Genomic DNA, 18,215 nt, shown 5'->3' with positions numbered 1-18,215 from the left:
AATGAATTTATATGCTGACTGCTGTCTCGTCATGTTATCAATTCACAAACCTTGCAGCATCACCTGCAGCTATGTAGCTCCTGACACCTTCGATTTATCAGTATTATTTACATGTACACATCTTCACAACTGTCCATAATGGAGTGATAACCACAGTAGAATGAAACCCAGAACAGTCCCCATGGCATAGGCTACATGCTCTATTACTTAATCATTTGTTTCTAGGCCCACTTGTGGTCACATTTGTTTTCACGGAGTATGGCTGTAATTTATTTGCTAGTTTGAGGAAAGTATGCTAGTCTTAAGCAGAGCGCTGCTGTGGATGGGGGCAGCTGCAAAACATATTTTAAACACTTGAAAAAAAAAAACCCCAAAACTCAACATCAGTTCGAATGGATGCTATATTGAGAATATATTGATCACTTTACCTTGCTGTCAGACAGCGTTTTCCTTTGGCACTGCATTTGCTCACCCCTAGAACTTCCGTATGCCTACACATCTCTCTCTTTTGGCCTGTTCAGTCTCCCTGAGCACAAAAACAAACAAAACAACACAAAAAACAAAATAAAAGCAGGGCATACAATTTAAAAGACAAGAAATATAGCCAATAGAGTAAAAATAGATCGAAAATCGCCCTTCTTGCTGGAGGACCTGGTGACTCCTGTTGCTGTGGCAGATATTGGCACATGATGATGTGTTGAATAAAATCATGTGGCTTATAAATTGCTTTTGTAGTTGGAAGAAATCATCTCAAGATAAAGTTTTGTGTGGCAGTACTCCCAAACAGGGGCAGAGGCATTTACTTATTTACTAGTCCTGTAATGTTAACCCCACCACTTCTTTCTCAGCTCAGCTGCCTCTTCCACTAGTGCAGACTGACCTCTGGTGGTGCATGTAGTGCACTACAACACATTACCTCAATACAGCATCTCTGTATCAGTTTAATAGAAATAGGAGCATCTGTATATTTGACGGTATAAGCCATACCTTTTGAGATTTCTAAATACCAAAGTATACATTTATCCATTGATACCAGCCAAGCCTAGTACATTGGTGAGCTTCTTTGTCGAGCTTCTCCAAACTGACGGTGTGCCGACCCCCATGTACTGCGGATAAGTACCTCATTCAGCCTCACTTCAGAAACTGAACTATCCCTTTAAGTCTGCTACTAGTTGCACTACAAGCAGAGAACTCACTGGAATCACTTCAGTGACTCCCAGAGGTCATTTATGCCATCACTTATCAAACATCTGTGTGCATTTACAGAAAACAACGCCCACAGTGACATCAAATTCCATATTAACAGAATCAGGATGTGTATGCTAACTCATTTATTGTTAATGAGCAAATCTGTAAACCCAAAATCTTTCCAGTGTTGTGTCTTCATTTACATTTACATGCATCCAGATGTTTTTGCTTGTAGACCTGAAGCAATAATAACTTGTAATCTAGTATTTATTGTATTACTTTGATACATTAAACTGACTAGTGTAAGTCGTATCTGTACATGTTCAAAGATCTGAGCAGGCAGCACAGACTATTTGGCTCTTAATTGATTCTTTTGTTCACCGCAATCCCCATCAGCATGAGGCTGAGCCTCCATTATTGACCAAGAAAAGAAGGAGAGATGGAGAAATGGACAGATAGAGCGTGAAGAGAGATAGTTAGGGATGGGGAGAGATAACGAGCAGGGCAAAGTACCCTGTAGGATTAGCAAAAAGGGTGGATAATAGGGAGCAAGTGTGACCGCAGATACAGTAGCCTATCAAGTGAGAGTGAAAAGTGGGGGGAGGACTGGAGATGAGTGAATCATACGCTGTAACTTATCCTCCCAGTTCACCAGAGACCAGAAACACTTTGGTTTATGGAAGCAGGCAGGCCAGGCTCCAGGTAGCCGCAGGGAGACGAGAGGGCATTTTTTCACGCTTGAGAGGGTCCTCGCTGTACCTAACTGGCCACACTGGCCACCAGTCCTGTACACTGGTCCCAGCTTGGTGCTTTGTCAATGTGCTGTGACTAATCCAGGAGGGGTCCCGCATTTTCTCTCACCCTAATTAAAAGAGGATTAGATGGGATGGAGCTCTAGGCCACTCCAACATGCAGAGCCACCACTGTCCCTTCGCTTTCCCGGGATAATCACACTTACTGGAATTGCCTGGATTTTCTGTGCAGGCCGCCACCTGAACTCCACCAACGGGTCTGTCACTGAGATAGTTGGTGTTAAGACTTTAGAGGCTTACAGATATAGATTGGTCAAAAAACAACAAAACACTGTAGCAATTCCCAAACTGGTGAAACTGGTATCAGCATGTATAGACTGCAAATCTGCTTTCAATGGTGTATTTCATAATTTATGAATAATAAGATAATATGAGTGTGATAAATAAGAATTATAAGTTAAATACTGATGGCTTTATATTCATATTTTTAACATAAAATGTGCATATAACATGGGAGTATCTTAAGTGATTTAAATTATAGTGGTCTGTTTATTTCATTTTTGAAGGTGCCCAGGTCGTAACATTTCCACAGTCTGATCGTGTCACTCCTCACAGTACCTTACATTAAACTGCAGTTTCTGTTTCAATAAATAAAAATGTAAACTAACATATAAACTAAAGAAAACAGCACAAGTTGAACTACAACTGAGTAAACAGGCATCAACCTACAAGCATGTGTCTTTCAGTTAACTAAAAGGCCTGACTGGTATGCTCATGGGCATTTTTTGCCCTGTGCGCACACTTAAAGGCAGCAGGCAGCCTGAGTGGGACCAGCCCTATAAGCAGCTGCAGACAGACTATACAGACACCAGTCATCACTATAGCTGGATTTCCAACTAAATACTTCCCATTTTCACACATGAAAGCTTCAAAATTCACAAGTGGGGTATTTACTGGTGTGTTTTATGTCGTAGAATGAAAGGGAAGAATCTCTTAAGCCTGTAACCACAGACCTTATTTGAGGCATCTAACTGAAAACCCATTTAAAAAACTTAATGACTTCAAGACAAGGGGAATCAAGAGTGCTTAAATGCTAGCTCACTTTATCAGGTTTCAAGACTCATTTCTGCGCCATTCTGTTGTCACTCCTATTACTAAGGTGCTCGTGGTGTTCTCAAGGCTATTTATTGATGCTTTAAATATGTCAGAGTCTTTGCTTTTGTTTTCTTTTTAGCTACTATAATGAAACACCATACATCTAGAGCTGTCCAACACGTCTTCTACTGTCACCCTCATAGATGTCTTTCTTATCGAGCCACTTTAAATCTTCAAAGCTTCACTTACTTACAAGTCAAGTAAAAAACCAAAAAGCAATTTTCTTATTTTCTCAAATTAGCTGTAAAGAAACAGGCCCGGCCCCAGATTGTTAGTTTGGAAATTTATTAATGGAAGCTGCTTTCAGCTGTTTACTAATTCTGCACAGTGGCCGAAAATAGCCAGCTGAGATTGGCTAGTTTAAAGTTCTGGCTAATTTAGACACCAGCTGCCGCAGAGAAGACAGCCCCACCGCACAGCAATGTTGGTATCTGGGGACGCCTTTAAAAATCGACCTCTAAGGCCCTGACCCCCACCCAGGACATTAGCTCAGAGACAGATGAAGACTACAGTCGTGTCAAGCTCATTGGCAACTTGAATTGCCAGTCAGATTTATTCTGGACATGATTATCCAGACTGCAGCACAAACCGAACATGGGAGAACACTTTTTTCAGTGTATCAATAAAGCTCCAAGCACTGGATAAATGTTTCTTGTGGAGGTATCATCTTCTTCATTAGCAGGAGAGGGGTGTCTCCAAGTAGTATATTATTGTTTTTAGCATAGTAAAAACTTTGATGACATTAACGTCAGGAACATTCTTATAAAGTTGACAAAATAATGTTGAATGAAAGTCCACGGGCTATTTAAGTGCTTGTACTTTAATGGAGTATTTCCATTTTATGCTACTTTACATTTCCAAGAATGTTAGTAAACATGAACAACTTTCTCCCAAATCCACAACAACAACAATTTGCTACAACTCAAATTTGTCATGTCATCAAGCATTAAGTGTGGAGCTGCTCCATAGAAAATGAATGGTGAAAGATGTTCTCAGTGACACAGAGAGCACCCAGGGGAGCGCTCTGAGTATATGGGTACATTTTCTGATCCAGATCTGAGAACACTTCAATATGATACAGCTTATTTGTGTATGAATCAGGCTCCCATTCATTATCTATGGAGCAGCTCTAGGCTTTACACCCTTACACATCACAAGTTTGACACTAGGGTGTGTCCACATAGCAGCAGAAGCAGTGGCAGGGTGCTGGGAAGTGCTTCATTCCAGCTTCCTAATAAAACATTCCCACGCTTTTTTTTAATGACGTGCTCTGCGTGGGTATTTTTCAGGACAACAATAGCTTCTTTTTTTTGTTAACTGTTTCTCATGGGTCTTTCAGTTTTTACAGAACTTAACACAGGAACACTTTCAGGGTCCCTAGGTCATAATTGTCATACTATGATAGAGACATGCAAGCATTTAACTTTGCAGAATCAGTTGTTTACAAGGGGGGTTAAAGGCAGCATTCACAAAAGTAAACTTTATAGGGTTCCCACATCCTAGAGAACAGGCCAGTTTTGCTCCCAAGTGAATATCTGATCTTCTCTAAGCTCAAAGACATTAAAAGGTCTCTAATCCAGCGTCTATAGTGGAGTGTGAGGGGATTTCCTGTTTAGCACAATAACCCCTCTTGCGGTAAGTGAGCTCACTGGTAAAACTCCAAATAGAGCAATGCATGGAGTATGACAACAATATCTTGACACTAAAATGAGCTAAGTAGCTAATATGACGCTACATTAACAGAAGGTTTCCCATCTTCAAAATGTTTATAAGTATGGGTCAAAGTTTCTCCCATCAAGTCTGTTTTAGATCCCAATTTTTGCATGGGAAGTGGCGTACGCCTCTTTCAGGCCTCAGTATATGCGTACGCAATGTTTGATAATGAGACCCCTAGTTTCTGCCTTTGACAGAGAGTAGCTCATGTTCACAAATATTGATTGAACTTTTCTTGGCCATCGAAATATCATAATCCAATTCTTTATTTAGGAGGACCAGAGTACATGTTGGTAACTGTTGCACTTTGGTTGGTAAAATGTGATGTTTAGACAATGTACTATCTAGATAAGTAAGCTGCATTTGAAAAACTAATTTTGGCTTTTGCACGCAGAACATTGCAATGAATTTAGTGTATGAATATATTGTACTATTTTGTGGGCTGAGCTTCGTCCATTGGGTAAGACTCCCTCCTGCGTCACAGCACCTACAAGACACAACGCAGGGCAAACCCCATCAATGTAACAGGAGGAGCAGTGTAGGGACACAATCACTACCAGTAAACACAGAGCGACACTACCACCGTTACACATTTTATTTATCTCAAACCATGGATCGTTACGACGAAGAGGTTGCAATGAAAGAATCCAAGAGACGAGAGCGTCAACAAGGTAAGACTTAAATTACTGCATTAAACTTTGGACAGCTTTTCCAGAAAGGGCATAGTTCGTAGCAAAGCAAAAGTGAACATTGCTGCCAAGTTGTTTGACTCCTCCATTAATGGGACATAGTGTAGAAATGTAGGTCAACCTGTTGTTAAAATACCCAACGTCCTTTTTGGCAGTAAACGTTAGCTCATGATAGCTAACGTAAGCTAACGTAAATTAGCATGCTACAAGCTAATAGTAGTAACTACTGGCGTTCGATAACGTCCGTTGGTAGTAACGTGCCAGGTTTTATTGGACGGTTACCAACACGAAACATGTACTCATTAACGGTATAATATTATAAAAGTGGTTGTGTTTAATATTAACCTAGACACTTAATGATATGGCTGTGCAGCCAGTGGCTTTTTGTTTGAGGTTATGTTTATTGATAACGTTATTCCGGTAAGATAGCTGGGTAATACTGTTATCTGTTTGGAGGAAATCCGTTGACAACCTAAACTAACAAGTTAGCTTTTGTTTTTAGTGTTTGGGAATCGACAGATAATCTAGTAAGGAGCTGAAATCCATTGGATTTATCCTGAGTCACAGGGTGGGATCAGCGTGGAAAGCCCTATGGTGACCAGTATTGATTATCTGAGTGACGTCACGCAAAGCAGCATCAGTTCAGCTCAGTTATGGACATTATGGCCAATTGCTACCTTAACTTTAAATTATTTAAGTTTGTATACAATGCATCTGTTAGTTACTAACTATCAAGCTCTGACTAACTCCTCCACAGTTGCTGTAAGTCCTTCAGTGGCCTTCTGACATGTAACTTTGTCGTAGGTTCAGCCACACGTTATTTACATGATGTTGAAGGTAATGTTCTCATTCACTGGGTGGATGCATGTTATTATCTAACTTAAAGTGGACTAAATGCTGCAGGCAGGGCGGATGATGTGGCTGCTCTGTGTACAGTGTGTACAAAAGGGTGGAGGTGACATGAGAGAAACAGTATGTAGGATTTAATGGTGACCCTGCAGAAACTTCTCCCATGTGCCAAGCATGAACTCCCAGTTAGGATTCCTTCAGTGTTAATTGTTCAGGATGTTTCTTACCAGGAGCTGAGTTATCCACAGAGGTCCCCTCCTCTTCAGAACAAAATGACCCAGTGATTTATCCCATAAAACACTGAAAAGCATTTTCACGTAACAAATCAGCATTTCTATGACACTGGACGGGCCGAATTTCTAGCACCTGCTGAGGTGTAGTAGTTTGAATGTGTTTTAGAGTTAAAAATCTGTGTTTTCCTTAAGCTTCTCGTCACAGAGGGGTTGCTAACTATGGTGGTCGAAAATGTGAATGTTCCAATCTAGAGCCAGTGTTTGGCTTGTCCGTTCTGGGCTACTGTAGAAACATGGAAGTGCAACATGGAGATCTCCGTTGACAAAGACCCGCTCCCTATGCAGATATAAACAGCTCATTCTAAGCTAACAAAACATGATGGTTCATATGTTCAGAAAACATTATATTCTAATCTATTTCTGCCAATATGCTGCCCTAAATTCTACACACTGGACCTTTAAACCTACCTGACTAACCATACACGTAACAAAAGGTGGGTGCTCAGAGGTGGATGAAAGCTTCTCTGATGAATGATTGCATAGGAAATGTGTGTTCTTTGCAAGGGAATATTAAGAGCCACATCTGAAAGAAACTTGCTTTTAGAACAGCTGCTTGCAAATGTATTAAATTCAGTGTATATTAACATATTCTCACGGAGGATTTGAACCAGTTGAATTTATTTCAGTGCATTTATTTGTCTTCTTTCCCCCAGCTCTAGAGGAGCCAGACTCCGACATCGGCGCGTGTGGCTGGCTGTTGGTCGCGTGCTCTATTCTCCTCATGCTGCTTACTCTGCCCCTCTCCATATGGTGTTGCATTAAGGTGAGCCACAGGTCAAATCCAGTGTTTATTTTCCACCTTACAAGCAAAGCTAGCTGGTATTGTAAATTACCGAGGATGGCCTCCTCTGTTTACTCAGTGTTTTGAAAAATCTAGTGTTTGTACTGTAGGCTCATCCCCTATATCATGTGTATTTATTTAATGTTATTGTTTTGCATAAATTTAATTAAAAGGTATCCTCAGTGAGCGGGGTCATTGCTCTGTGCTTTTTCAACATTAGCCTCCAGAAGCACATTTCAGTATCCACTTCCATCTGCAGAATGTCAAATAAGAGAAAGAACAGACTCATATATAAGCCATTTATGTGGTTTGTCTCTGTACACAGATTGTGAAGGAGTACGAGCGAGCCATTATCTTTCGCCTGGGGCGTATTTTGCGAGGAGGAGCCAAAGGTCCAGGTCAGAAATGTTTTTATACACCAGCATGTATTTTTTACTCCCTCAACACTCTCAGTTCTATTATTGAAATGTACTTCAAACGTGGTCCCAGTGTGTGTTTGTCCTTCTGGGTTATCTTACAGTCATCTTCATCACTTAGTTAAAACGTGTTGTCTTGACGTTTGTTTATAAGCCCAGCTGTTGCATTGGACAGTGTGAGCCCAAACACAACCCCAGTTTGGTTCAGAGTCTAGGAGATGCTGTAAATTGCATGAAAGTAAGGCTTGAACATCTAACTTCTTTATGCTCTAACATCTGCTTTATAGAGAAACAGCTTTATAAAAGTAAAATATCTTCTTATCATCAGTTGTTTCACAACTTGAGGTTCAAGTTCTCTGGTTTCCTTAAATGTTAAGTTGCATTGCTTTCTACCATGTTGTGGAGATTGCAGGCCTTCTGTTTTTCTATCATATTAATTAGTTTTTTGATACAGTCACATAATCTGAGTGCATTAATTATTCATTGTTCAACCATTTGTAATGGGAAGATGATGCCATAGAACTTAAGTGGGGAATCAGGACTATAAGGTCACATGAAACAAATCTGTACATCTCATTGGTCCTTGGTGTTAAATGCAGTCAATTCAATTCAACGTTCAGCTCCACACTTTAGCACACTGCTCCCTCCGGCCAAACAGTGACAGCCTTTACTACGCAGATTCATCAGCAGACACTTGGTATTTTCCCTGGAGATGCTTTCAAGCCTTTACTGTGGCCAGTTCTCTCTGGCGTCGAAGGCTTTTTGTCTTTAGTCTTCAGTGGTGAGGCACATGATTGGTTGGATTGTGGTCGTTTGATGGACTTGGACAGTCTTTCCATTATTTGGCCTTAAAAACTCTATGGCGTCTGCCTTGTTAGTATGTGTGGGATCATTGTCTTATTGGGGGAATTTTTTCTTAAAACGTCCAACATTTTCCACCCAATATGACTGTAGACATTCTAAAACATCATTAGAGCTGAAAGTCAGTGCTTAAATTGACTAGTTATTTAGTCTCGGTGTTACTGTGCAAAGCCAAACTATAGTAAAGGTGCCACAATACATAAATGCTCTGCTGTACTTTAGAGGGCCTATACTATTAGAGTCTGGGGGCTTGTTCCTCTGGAAGAGGGTCAGTATTCTTTGTTGACTCTTTTGATTGTCAGTAGGCCTGTAATCACATATTTTAACTTCCAACCTCAAATTATATTGGTGGGCGTCTGCAAGGAATCTATATATCTTACATAATCTATACATAACTTTCATACATATTGTTGCACATATCAGTACTCATCAAATATGGTTTGTATATAATCCAAATCCTGTTGCCATCAGTGTTTTCAATTTGCGGGACGACCACTGCTCCACCCGGCTTGGCAAGAGGTGCTGGAAATATTAATGACTCCAAACTAACAGAAAAGATTTCTACACTCTTGAAACTATGACGTGTTTCATTTTACTCTGAGCATCCGGCTTATCAGGCCATTATCAGAGGACACTTCTGGTGGTATGAGGTATGGTTTGATGAAAGTCTGATAGACCGAAAGCTCAGAATAAAGTGAAACACTGCGTAGATCTGAGTGTGTGGAAATCTTTTCTCCCATGAAAGAGTGAGCCTTAAATACTGTTTGGAGAAACTGTTAAACAAGACTAGAGTCTAAAACCAGGCTAGCGGCTCTGTGAAGTACTCAGAACATCAGCATTGCAACAAGTCGTGACCATAGTCACATCTTAGTTTAGCATATTAGCATATTCATTTGTTACTTAGCTCCAAACACAGCTGAGGCTGATGAAAGTGTTATGAGTTTTGCAGGTACTTGGTCCTAAACCAAAGTATTTGACTGTGCTAAATTTCATGGCAGTCCATCCAGTAGTAGTTAAAATGTTCCACTGAAAACCACAAATGTCAACCTGCTGGTGGCAATAGAGGAGATCGTAAAGGATTAATCCTTATGCCCTGTGAATGTCTGTTTAAGAAAGAAAAAAAGCATAGGGCTGTGGCAGTGATGGAATTTCCCCTGTGGTGATTGACGGTGGCTCAACAGTCCAAAATGCAGTATTACTGCCGGTTTTTGTTGTTTCTGCAAATAACTTCATTGAGTGTACTGTATATAAGCTTTATTGACTATTGGGTATATTGTTGCTTTTTAAATGACAGTTTTAAAACAAATTAAATACTTGTTAAATACGCATTGTTAAATGCAGAACACAGAACGGCAATAAGCGCAATAAGACACTTTGGTTGCAATGATATGGAATATCCACAGAAGTAAAAATGTGGGCACAAGGTAGAATTCTTTCTCTGGATGAAGAGAAGGCTGAAAGACGTAGTAGGAGAGTTAGGACCCACCAGTCTGTGTGGGTTCAGTATCAGTTTCTCTCTATTGTTGTCGTTCAGTGATGTGATGGTTGGTCTCTGCCCCGACCCACCTCCAATGTGAGGGGACGGCTGTGTAAAAAGTGACAGTGATGACTGGCTGCAGCGTTTTACACAAACTTGAAAATCTTTCAACTCTCGGCAACCAGGAAAAAACAGCAAACGTGCAGCGTTCAGTCCAGAATATACACTGAGCGGCTCAGTTCCTGGCATTGGCAGCGTCGTGTAAATACTGGGTGCTCCCATGAAAAACAGAAAAAACATGAGTGTAGCAGTTGTGGTGGTTGCTTGCTATCTCCTGCGGTTGGCTTGTCAATTGCTGTTATCATGACAGCCCTATATGGCAACCCATGTAGCAGTTGTTGAGATATTTCAGTCTGGCATTGTCCTCTAGCTAAAACATTTGGTGGGAGCATAATGAAAGAAAGCATGGGAAGGATCACGTAAGGGGAGGGGCCTTTCTCTTCCTTCCCACCCATCCCCTTCCTGCTGGGCAAGCTGACAAATAGCAAGTTTTACAACGGTTTAAAACAAAAAACTATGATGGTCTAATAATGATGACAACAAGTTTTTACCAAGTGGCATGCACATACACAAGTTCACAGAGCCATATGTCTGGCAGAGCTACTGCATATGTGTCTGTTCAGGGTCTGAATGATTTCATTATTCTATTCTCAGTGATGTGATTTCTGTTTTGAAAGACAGTAGAGTTGTTTAAGTAAAAAATACAGACTCCCACGAGGGATAATTTGCGTGCATCTCATAACTCGCTGTCTTTTCATCTTTGATTTCTCGTTTTACGGGATCTAAAAACCTGGCAGTGTCCTCTCAAAATGCTGAAATGTGACTCCTCGGAGTGCCAGGGGACTCCATTGATGACGGTGTGGAGTAATTATAGCTCTCTGCCAGCAAACTTAACATTCCTTAGGAGCCAATGCCAAAGTTGAATTTAGCATTTGGTTTCCCATAATGCCACTCACACTCATAATCTGGTTCTTTCTCCATCTACAACAGCTGTTATACAACAGTGACTGTATATTTAGTTTGAAAAAGGCTTGCGGCGATGGTTTGTCATAAAATGAAAAGGCTGTGTTTGTGGAACATTCTGCATCTGTATACACTTCTGCCACGAACAGAGGTATTTATTGGAAGCAGACCCTTTTTCGTAATGCTAATCTGTGGAATTTTCCACTCAGTCACGTGATGGTTCACAGAGTCTGTGTGAGAGCAACTGAGGTCTCTTTACCTGTCTGACAGGATCTATAATCATTGAGAAGGCTGTAAATGTCAAGGAAATTGAATGAAGATACTGCTGCTGTTTCCCTTTCCTCTGCTGAACAGATGGCTGTGATCTCACCATTTAAAACACAATATCCTGACAGGAAATGCAGCCCAGTAGTCTCTCACTGGTGTGGCATTAATGTTTGCTAAATGGTTGCACACCTAGCACATGTCTGTTTCACTCAGGCACATGCCACGCATTGTTTAATGCACTAATTCAGTCATTGTGACTTGAAACGGGCTTATGAAAGCTGCAAATATCCACAGCTTTGCCTCGCTGTCAGCACAGCTGCAGCCTTATAAAGAGAGCTCGACTTGGCCTCCTGCCAGAATTTCATTCATCCCGGTGTTTTCAAACATTTGTGAAGACGCTTCCTCATTATTGTGTTTACAGTGGCTTTAGTCTTTGTTAAAAACTATTTGCATTCTTGTGATTCCACAGGGCTGTTCTTCATCTTGCCATGCACTGACAGCTTTATTAATGTGGACATGCGCACCATCACCTTCGACATCCCTCCGCAAGAGGTATGACACGCACACTTCCAATTACATTAAACAAACACTTTGTCACATTCACCAAAAATCAAAGGACATCAAAATAAATGTGCAGACTCTTTGAAACAAAAATCACTTGAGCATTTTCCCCGTCGCATCACCAAACAGTTTGTACCTTTAATTTCCTAAAATGTGTGTTCCATCACAGGTTTTGACTAAAGACTCTGTGACAGTGAGTGTCGATGGTGTGGTGTACTACCGGGTCCAGAATGCTACCCTGGCTGTGGCTAACATCACCAATGCAGATGCTGCTACCCGGCTGTTGGCCCAGACCACCCTGAGGAACGTCCTGGGCACCAAGAACCTGGCAGAGATTCTGTCTGACCGTGAGGAAATCGCACACAGTATGCAGGTACAGCACAGTAGCTGTTATACACACTGTTAGCTGGCACTGTCATTCAATACAACATGCTAGCACTAACATGTTTGCCTGAACTACCAGTCTTGAATCAGTTCAGATTTGACTTTTTGAATTCATGACAGATCTAGTTCCTCGTGTGGTAGGCTGGCGTTTTGATAAGAGTAGGTATCTTATCTGTCATACGAGGCATGTTACCCCTTTTTGTACATTCAAATACAGCTGTCAGCTCTTGTGTTTGGTATGACCCTTAAGCCCCGTTTCCACTGAGCAGTACAGTTAAGTTCAGTTCAGTTTAGTTCAGTACGCATTTTTTTTCTGTTTCGACTGTGAAAAGTTGTGGATGGTACCAATGGAGTGGATGGAGTTTTTGTGGATATTTCAGTTAACCTGTGAAGGAAAGTATTTATTCATTTTAGTTGTAAAAATTAATATAAATTCTATGGTATGTAATAATAACATTAGTAATTTGAATGAGGATATTTTCAATGTCTTGTAGTATCACTTGGGCTGACCTTCCCTGTACAATACAGTACAGTTTTTTGTCACATTAGGTGTACTGTGTACTAAATTATTGCTGTAATGCGAGACTTTTTTCGTCCTTTTTGGTCATTCTGAGTACCAGTACGTGACGGCAAGTATCAGCACTGGGACTGGCTTGTCTGGTTTTTACGGTGCTGCTCTGTCTTGTCTGTCCCTGTGCTGTCAGTGCCCTCTTTTCACACCACACTGTTATCACTTTCTAAATTTCTTTTTCATTGCGTGAGAAATGCAGAAAACAAACGATGTAGTCAGTAAAAATAAATGAAGGCAATAATATGAGACTCCAATAACACAGCCTGACTGCAGAGAAAACAGAATGCAGGATTACCGTGCCACCTTGCTCAGAGCCACTTTGCCTGAACCCGGTGTCACTTAAGCTAACAAACTGCAGTTAAAGTGTGTATCCGCTGTAAATTTGGAAAACATTAGGTAGTCTTGTGTTCCATGTAGAGCGCAGCTGTTGCTTTGCTGTAGAGTTCAATTATTTATTTATTCATTAAACTTTTACTTCCAGTTTAAGCTCGGCTTCTGTAAATGATTAGAGATTTATCTGTGACGCACACACAGTGACAAGGTTTGTCAGTCGGAAACTCTTTGATTTCAGATCTACTGTATGTGTTCAGTGTTAGAGAACACTAATTGGTCTTACATTGATGTGGAAATTAGTATTTACTATCCCCACTGAAACACAATAAAAACACAATTTAAAACAGTTAAACCTCTTCTTCCGCCAGGGGTTTGCACATGGCAAAGAGTGCATCGCCGCCATTATCAGCCACAGGGTGGGGTTGAACTGATCGGCCATTTGGACATCAGCATCTGTTTGAAATTATCTCTCTGTTTCAGACTACTGGGGAAGTAATATAATAATTTAATTTCTTAAATGGCAGGACCTGTGGACCAACAGTGATTCCTCTGCTGCAGCACTGAACGCCTCTATCAAATCACTGTATAATAGTTGCAAAGTCATTGATGGCATAAACATAAACACAGTCGCCTTTATAGACAAACCCATCAAGCGTGCAGCACAGAGCGTAGCCTCAAATGTTTAATTTTTGCTTTCACAGTAGGAGGCTTTGTCTGATTCGATTAAATACAACAAGAACAAAGCTCCTTTCTGCAACAGCACCACTGTACTAAGAACAGACACCAGTCTGTTTTTATGCGTACATAATGTTGATCTGAAAACATCCTGCATGGAATATTTGATACATGAAAGTGACAATAAGTAATGTGTTTCTTGCTCATCAGTGCTTGTTGTTCACAAAATAACTGTAAGTGTAAAATGGCTGCAGTACTGTGATGTTTGTCGCAGTTGCAGTGATGTATATGTAATTTTAGGATTGTGTGTTACTGTGACTTTTTTTCCAGCTGTGATTTAAATGTAATTTCTTTCTGTAAGACAGGAATATGTGCTCAGGTTGAGCTCCATCTGCTGGACAAATTGAAAAATGCAAGATAGTTGGCTTTGAAAGAGGAGAGTGTTTTGGGTTTGGCCTTTGAGAAAAGGAACTCACTGTGTCATGACATGTTGCCAATTTCTGTCCAACACTTGTCTCTGTCTTCTTCAGTCCACTCTGGATGATGCCACCGATGACTGGGGGATCAAGGTGGAGCGGGTGGAGATCAAAGACGTCAAGCTGCCCCTTCAGCTCCAGAGAGCAATGGCTGCCGAGGCTGAGGCCACCCGTGAGGCGAGAGCCAAGGTAAGGAGTAGATATTGAATACCTCTGAATATTGGTATTGATTTCACACAGACGTCCCTCACCCTCCGTCTCCTGTTTTCTTCTCAAGGTGATCGCAGCAGAGGGTGAGATGAACGCATCACGGGCGCTCAAGGAGGCCTCCCTTGTGATTGCCGAGTCTCCCTCCGCCCTGCAGCTGCGTTACCTCCAGACCCTCAACACCATCGCGGCCGAGAAGAACTCCACCATCATTTTCCCACTGCCGCTGGAGATGATGCAGGGCTTTATCAAACAATGAGGAGTCTCTAAACACGTCATTCGCATGTACACAATCACACATCTTAACATACACACTCACATTAAGGCCTCTGTGTTTAGTAAGCATGTCTGTCTGTACTATCAGTGCCAAGTAGTGCTCGTGGCTTCTGATGCACCAAGCTGTCCTTGAAGGACTAACAGTTGGTGTTAGTCACTACAACAGCTTTTTATCGCCTTGCCATTGTTGCATTCAAACACACCACGAAGAAAGTAGCTCTGAACACTCTGCACCTGCGTGAGAGGAAATAACTCCACACCAGGAGGGAGCAGCAGTCTGCAAATCACAATCTAGAAAATAACTTTTATTCTGCAGTTTTATTTGTCTTTGTTTGTGCTACAAATGTAGAAATCTGGCGAGGTTCCCTGACTGTAGCCCTCATCATCTGTTGTACAAACATGTTAAAGGAAAGTGCCTGCTGGATATGTGGCCTTACACCTACACACACACACACACACACACACACACACACACACACACACACACACACACACACACACACGCATTTCTTTTCATATACATCTAATGTCTCCTGATACTGTGGCAACACTGCATCCACTGCCACTATTAATGTGCTCTGATCAGTTTATATTTAAGTGTTTTCCTGATATGGTGACTCTTTTGGCCAATCCACAAAACCGTACTGCTTTTTTTAAATGTTAGCTGTGCCATTTAAAGTTTTTACTGAATTTGAATACAAATCTCATTCCAACCTCAGCACCAAGCTTACACTGTATGTACACCGCACAGCAGTGATACTAAAATTACAGCCTGCGTTAGGGAGCCGGGCAGCCTGCCGACCATTTTTTAATTCAAGATGACAACAAGTAGATCCACACTGGGAATTTTTGTGTACTTTAAATGTTAATATGGTGCTAGAGTACATAAAAAAACATAAAAATAGACATTACTCCAAAAAAAAGTGCGTGCCAAGGAGAATCCTTTCCAACAGAGGTCTGGGCTAAACCCTGAATGTCCTCGAATCTATGAAACACCTCTGTACACCTGACCTGTGAAGGGGCTGCTGCAACTGGATTGGCAAAAATGAGTAAGCCAGCAAATATGACAATGTTGAAAACAGGCAAATAATTCATCATATGAAAATATTGATATTTGCTTTTTAACTGGCCCCTGGCTTCCTGTCATTTTGCTGAAGTGTCCCCCGAGTATCCCTGCTGTACAGTATACTGTTGTACTTAACCTGCTCTGCTCCCGACTGTTAGTGGCACAGTGAGAGAAAGAAATGCTGGTATAACGATCCTCTTAGCTTTTTTAGATGCATGAGACGGATCCATGCAAAAGCTGCAGTGCTGTAATCTCGGTAGATCATGTTTGGTTTGCTGTATCACAATACTAACCGTCAAAAGAGGTAGGCAGTAATCTTCTAATTACCTCCTGGGCATGTAGGGATCAGAGTGAAGTTAATAACACAGAAACGCACACTTTAAACACCATTTCTCCTGTTGCCATGACTTTTGTCTCAGATGACATCAAACCTTGAATATGTTACTTGTGTATAGTTACAGTGTGCTTTTATCCATACATATGTTACGTGTGAGAAAGAGGACAAAATATGAGCTAAACCTCAGATCGCCATGGAGTTGACTGTCTAAAACGAACACACATTTGGGAGTTGTTCCTGTTATTTTGTCCACCTCCTTTCTGGCTTTACTGCTCAGGAGAAGCTGGGATTGTTAGCAAGAAACTTATCGCAAACCTTTTAGCCAAAAGCCTTAACTTACTGCCATCGATTCATTTTAACCTCACGTTTCTATGCACTCGCTTAAAAAACAATTAGGTAAATAAAATCCCTTAGTTGTTTTTATTTAGACAGTATATTTAACAGTATTTTATCACATGTGCTTTCCAGTATAAACAAGCCAAATAATTAAACATCTTTGTATCTATCTGTATTTAAACTGACTCTATTTTCCCTCCTTTTGGCATATAAAGGACAGAAATGTTGGTAAATTCAGTATCTACAGTAGTGTGTGTGTCTGCATATACAGTATGTGTACACTGTAGTTGTAGTCCTGTGAAGTTTATTATAGTTTTGCAGTGACTCGACGTGGTTTCAGGTTTGTAACGTCTGAATCCAGGTTTCAAGTTCACGATAGATTTTTTTGTTGCATGACTTAAGCTACTGTCTGTATATTTGGGTCGCTACAACAAAGAGTGTTTTATTTTGAGTTCGGAGAAAGTTACGCTAAGTTGGGTTTGAACTGTGTTACAGAAAGAAGAGAGGCGGTTGCTGCTGATCACCGAGCAGCGACCAAGCAATGTTCCACTTTTTCACGGCGCCAGCTGTGATCAGAGAATGATTGTTTTTATAACACGCTCCTGTCATCTCTTAGCCTTTACTTAAGAAAAACTCTGTTCACTAAACTTCAGTCCTATTTCTTAAGTGGTACTGATGTTTCTTTGTTAATACATAAATGTTACATTATTTTTTCATTTTTTCAGAATTTATGGTTGTTAGTTTTTGCAGCCAACAAATATTTTTTGTACTGTTTGCTAATGTTTGATATAGCTCTATCTTGACATAATACAAATATATCAAAACCTAAAATAAAGACGCTATCAAAAAGCATTTTTGTCTGTGGATTTTTTAACTGCTCTGTTGGTTGTTCAGTCCAAAATGTTTCCCCACTCTTTTGGCGACCTCAGTTTCTGCCCTTGGAGGCTGATATTTGGCATAGAGGTCAGGTGTGTATATGTGTGTGAAGCAAGCAGCAACCTCTAGGGCTTAGAATGAAGCCAATGTGGAAGTGCCAAAAACTGCAGTTCATCGAATGGCCACTTGGGGGTGGCTCCAAAAGCAAGTCATCCCTACAGATTTCCGTGTTGAAATGCCCAACTTTACAGAAGAAAGAAACTTGTTTACAGCCTGGTCCAAAAACTCTCTCTATAGCCAATATCTCCATAACTAATTTCAACATTCAGTGGGAGTGGCCTTAAACAGAAACGTGTATACCTTCATTTTGCCAGTGTCCCCTTTCATACGTCGCAAACTTGTTGTCATGGGGAGGCTTTACTGTACTAGTGACAAGTGTGTGAACAGACTATGTAAGATAATGGTTGCAGCTACAGTGACGTCACACACTGGTTTGCGGACTGCCGTTTTCAAACCTCGAGTTTGACATTCAGTTCAATTTTCGACCATCACCATCTTGGTGTTTTGGAGCCAGAGGCGACCACATCTGGTAGAGAGGGTGGAGCTGGCTTATAGACTATGGTGATTCCTCACAGACAGTGTGTCCCTCAAGC

At 41.0% G+C, this 18,215-nt stretch overlaps 1 protein-coding gene across 1 annotated transcript; it reads left to right on the top strand.

The window, feature by feature from the left end:
- Positions 1-5,313: 5,313 nt before the first annotated feature.
- Positions 5,314-17,538, top strand: stom (stomatin). Its single transcript, XM_050053093.1, has 7 exons — positions 5,314-5,479; positions 7,293-7,402; positions 7,746-7,818; positions 11,934-12,016; positions 12,195-12,398; positions 14,519-14,653; positions 14,742-17,538. Exons 1-7 carry the CDS (start codon positions 5,419-5,421, stop codon positions 14,928-14,930), a joined length of 855 nt encoding a protein of 284 aa, XP_049909050.1. The 5' UTR covers positions 5,314-5,418; the 3' UTR covers positions 14,931-17,538.
- The last annotated feature ends 677 nt before the right edge of the window (positions 17,539-18,215 follow it).

This window comes from Epinephelus moara, chromosome 9 (assembly GCF_006386435.1).
Source record: "Epinephelus moara isolate mb chromosome 9, YSFRI_EMoa_1.0, whole genome shotgun sequence".
Classification (NCBI taxonomy): domain Eukaryota; kingdom Metazoa; phylum Chordata; class Actinopteri; order Perciformes; family Serranidae; genus Epinephelus; species Epinephelus moara.
Note: the sequence above shows the minus strand (reverse complement) of the source record. Positions and strands in the feature narration are given on the sequence as shown.